This window comes from Plasmodium gaboni, chromosome 7, assembly GCF_001602025.1.
Source record: "Plasmodium gaboni strain SY75 chromosome 7, whole genome shotgun sequence".
NCBI lineage: Eukaryota > Apicomplexa > Aconoidasida > Haemosporida > Plasmodiidae > Plasmodium > Plasmodium gaboni.
The window spans coordinates 1000506-1005535 of NC_031487.1; the positions used below are offsets into that span (position 1 = coordinate 1000506).

Consider the following 5030-nt stretch of genomic DNA (forward strand, 5'->3'; position numbering starts at 1 on the left):
ACTTTATATATTCCTTTTTTTATAACCTTTAATAATATGGATATTTATAGTAATTATTCCATTTATTTATTATATATATATATGAATTGGAATATATTTATATATATATAATATTTAATTTATTTATTATTATTCTTTTTTTTTTCTTTTTTTTTGTTATAAAAATATATATATTTATATATTATATATATGCACAGTATCCTATTTTTTTTTTCTTTTTTTTTTTTTAACAATTATATTAATTTAGAATATATTTGTGGGTATATGATTGTTTTAAAAAATTTACAATTTATACTAAATTGTAAAAATATGAAAAATTAGGATTTACAAAATATATATATATATATATATATATATATGTATATTTTATTTATGTGGAAAATATTTAATTTTCATTTTATTTATAATTAAAATAAACACTTCCTTTATCTTATGCCTTTATTGTGCTTATTTTTAAAACTTAACATAATGGTAATATCATAATTATATAAAACATAAATGTGAATATAAAACAGAAAAAAATTTTTAATGGATAAAAATATATATATGTATATTTTTTTTTTTGGAGAATTTATATAAAAAGTTTCTATAAAAAAAGAAACATTCTAATATATATATATATATATGTATAATTTTTTTTTTTTTTTTGTATATACCTTAAATATATGGAAACATTTCTGTTAAAGGTTATCTTTTATCATATCCCTAATTTATTTTTTGCTAAGACTTATAAAATCGTACCATAATAAAATATAATATTAAAACACATCTTTATATAAAGAGGTATATAAGAAGTGTATACATTTCTTTTTAAATATTATTTCTAGAAAAACAAAAAAAAGAAAAAAAAAATTATATCCTTTTGTTATTAATATTTTTAAATTAAAAAACTGACGAATAGGTCTCATAATTATGTAAATTCGTAAAAAAAAAGAAAAAAGAAAAATGAGAAAAATATGGACTCCCATAAGAAGAACAGAAGAACAAAAAATAATAAAGAATAATTATGACGAGGAAAAGAAAGAAGAGTTTGAAAAATCTTTGCCAAAAGATTTTATAGAGAATAATAGGAATAAGAGGATTCCATATTTCGAAATAAAAGAATCAACACGTATAACATAAAGATATTAAATAAATAATTGATTATATATATGTGTGTGTTTGTGTGTGTATGAAATTTATATAAATATTCAGAAAGTTTATTATATATATATATATATATTTATATTTATTTAATTTCTTTTTCATGTGTACCTTTGTAAGTCTAATTCAAGGATATGTATTCGAAATATTTTTCTTTATAGTAATAGAGCAAAAGGAGAAAAAAGAAGCGCAAAAAAATATTGGCCTTAGAATTGAGAAACAAGTGCAGGTACAAAACGGGCAAATAAATATACACATATATATATATATATATATATTTATACTTCTATATTTGTGTGTTTCATTTTTTAGAGCCGAAATTGATGAATTTGTAGAATGTTCAGTAGGAAGGATGTGGACAATTTTAAAGTGCAAAGATTTAATGATTTCAATGAGAAAATGCTTAAAAAAATATGAAAATCTTGAAGTAAATATAAAAAAAAAAAAAAAAAAAAAAAAAGTAAATATATATATATATGTATATATTTTATTTTTTTCAAGTATGTCAAATTTAGAGAGAAACAAATAATCGAGGAAAGGAAAAAAAATGGAACAAGTTTATATAGATCAGATGAAAGAGCAAGATACAACCGTTTCGTATATACGTAAAGCAACATATAAATGGAAAAATAATAATATATATATATATATATATGTATGTGTTCTATTTTTTTTATTTTTATATCGTTTCATATTTTTTTTTTAGAGATAATGAAAAAGGATGGATTCCAGAAAAAAAATATTGAATATGTAAATCTACATTTGTTATCATTTTTTAAGAAGCTAAATAAATAATCATTATAAAATATATATATATATATATATATATATGTTATATATATTATTGTGTTTATAAATTTTTTGTACATTATTATTAAAAAAAAATAGTAATATAATAATGGTATAATTGTAAATTTTTTAATTTATAAATATATAGATAATATTACAAATTTATCATGTTAAACATAAAAAAAAAAATTAAATTAAAAGAATATATTATATATATATATATATATATATATATATATATAATTTGTATTATGTGTTATATATAATTTTTTTTTTTTATTATTTTGTTTCATTTTATTTATTTATATATATATATATATATATATTTTGTTTTGTTAATAAATAACTTGATATTTATCATTATTTTTATCAAACATATCAATATTTTTAAAGATATTTAAAACTTTATTATTATATGAATTAGGTTCCATATGAAAAGTGTTAAATTTTAGAAAGGAAGGTATGTTTTTGAAATATGCACATACATTATGATGCGAGGAAAGCAAATGAGTTAGTTTACATTTTTCTGAACAGTATGTTGCTATATAACATCCTTGACAATATTGAAAAATATTTTCATTATGTTGTAATGTGTGTATATTAATGTATTTATTACATACTGTGTTCCAACAATATATACCATAATTTAAATTTTTTAAGAAATAGAAATCTCCTATAGAATTTTCTTGTTTTAAATTATTAAAATAATATCTTTTAATTAATGTTAATTCTTGAATCATTAAATTATCCTTTATAGATTGTTTTCTATGTAAAGCTGAATAAATAAAATGATACAGTTTTACAGCTATGACATATGTTTGTTTCCATATATTATCATTTGTTAACTGACTTTTATTATAATATAAAATTTTAACACATGTTGTAATATGTAATATAGATTCACAATATATTTTTTTTATATAAATAGAATGTAATTTAAATAAACATAACAAATCTATTATAAATAATAAAATATCTCTAGCTATTAATATATTCATATGATCATAGAATATATCATCCAAAAAACTTAAGAATTCAATATTATTTTCATTGAATTTTTCAAGACACTTTTTACATTCTGTTCCATATAAAAATTCTGTTATCATCAAAAAAAAGGAATTAATAAAATTTAAATATTTTTGATTCACAGTAATTTTTTCGATATTTGATTTTTTCAGAGATGAAATAATAATATTGAAAAAAGGGGATTCAAAAAAATTATCTACAATTTTATTCATATCAATATTTATAAATTCTTTGAAAAAAGGAAATAGAGTTCTGAGAATATCTATATTATAATTTAAACTAGATATAATGATTTCATCATAAATATTCTTTGAATTTTTTTCTATTATCATATTAATACGAAGTTCAATATATTTATAAGTATGTAGTCTCATAAGAAGTCTGTAAATACTTGGGACCCCGCAAAATAAAATACCTAAAAAGGGGAAAATAAAATGGTGTATATAATACGAGCAGACATATATACAAAATAAGTATATATTTGGACATATATATATATATATATATATATATATATATATATATATTTATTTATTTATTTAATGTTATTTTTTTTTGTTTTTTATTTTTTTTATTGTTTACCTGAAAATATATGCTGAGAAAAAGTATAAAATGTTTTATTTACCTTTGATAAGTGATACTGATTTAGAAAATTTTCATAATTATCATAAATTAACATATATGAAAAGATATTATTTTTAATAGAATTAAAATTTTCAATTATAAGAGGTATCCACATATTATGTACTATTTGTATCCAGAATTTTCCATTATCTATATGTAAATTTATCATATTATTTATAAAATATTGATTTCTTATAATTTGTTCCATATCAGTTTTTAAATACATATCTGAAATATCATTTTGATTTATATAAAAAAAATCCCCTTTATTCAAATAAATCTTTTGAACAAACTTTCTAATTTTTTTTAATCCTTCTATATTTTCATAAGGATATACATAATGATATTTATTTAGAAATAATTTTAAATATGTATATTTATCAATCTTTTCATCAAAATCTGGAGATGTAATAATATTTAATATATTAATTATTTCATTTATATCTACTGAGGTATATTTATAATTTAAAGAATGTACAATTTTTTTGCATTTCTCTTGAACTATTTTTAAAGATTTTTTTTCGATATATTCTTTATCATCATATATATCATATTTTTTGTTTTGTTCTATATTTTTATAATTTAATTGATTTATAAAATATTCATTTGTATATTTATCAATATTTATATTATTATCTATATCTATGTCTTTATAAAGATTTGTATTTACTATATTATTTGTTGTGGGTCTAAATTTGTAAACATCATGATTTTCCGCTTTATAATATTTTAAATTATCCTTTATATCTTTACATATTTCTTGTATTTTTTTTAAATGTAAATTATCTTCCTCGAAATTCATTTTAGAAAGGTATATCATATCGTTATAATTTTCATCTATATAAATATTAGGACCATATATATCTACACCAGTTCTTCTATTATCTAAATTTTGAGCATTCTTTTTATTTATATCCTTTACATCATCGTTTAATTTTTGTAGTGAATCTACTATAATATCATTTTTAATAAATTTAGTTTCTTTTTGGTTTATATTATCATTAACATTCCCTTCTTTGTCAGTTACATTAATACAATTGTATTTCTTTTCATATTCTTCACATGGTATATATTTATTAAAAATATCATTTTTGTCATGAACAAAATTCTCAATTAATTCATTTAAACATTTTTTTTTTATATATTTACGATTATTTCTGGAAATATTAAGACGTTTTAATAAATAAAATAATTGTTCTTCGTTATTATCTGTATTTTGATTAATATTGTGAATATCATGTTCTATACTGTATACCATTTTTCATTTAACAAAAGGGATAAAAAAAAAAAAAAAAAAAAAAAAAAAAAAAAAAAATTATAAAATATTAAAAAAAATATTATATATAAAATATTTTTAATTAAATATAATTTTTTTTTTTTATAAAAATATAAAAATTAATATTTATTAAATTAAATATAAATAAAAAAATTTATATTAAAAAAAAAAT

General features: G+C 16.9%; 2 protein-coding genes across 2 annotated transcripts; one reads left to right on the forward strand and one right to left on the reverse strand.

Annotated features, from left to right (window-relative positions):
• Positions 1–945: 945 nt before the first annotated feature.
• PGSY75_0729600 (hypothetical protein) lies at positions 946–1889 on the forward strand (the record flags this gene model as incomplete). The annotated part of the gene is made up of 5 exons (XM_018785132.1): positions 946–1111; positions 1354–1372; positions 1456–1570; positions 1645–1748; positions 1850–1889. 5 exons carry the CDS (start codon positions 946–948, stop codon positions 1887–1889), a joined length of 444 nt encoding a protein of 147 aa, XP_018642633.1.
• Positions 1890–2267: 378 nt separating this feature from the next.
• On the reverse strand, positions 2268–4840 carry PGSY75_0729700 (hypothetical protein; the record flags this gene model as incomplete). Its single annotated transcript, XM_018785133.1, has 2 exons — positions 2268–3373; positions 3541–4840. The coding sequence occupies 2 exons, from the start codon at positions 4838–4840 to the stop codon at positions 2268–2270; spliced, it is 2406 nt and encodes an 801-aa protein (XP_018642634.1).
• Between the last annotated feature and the right edge of the window lie 190 nt (positions 4841–5030).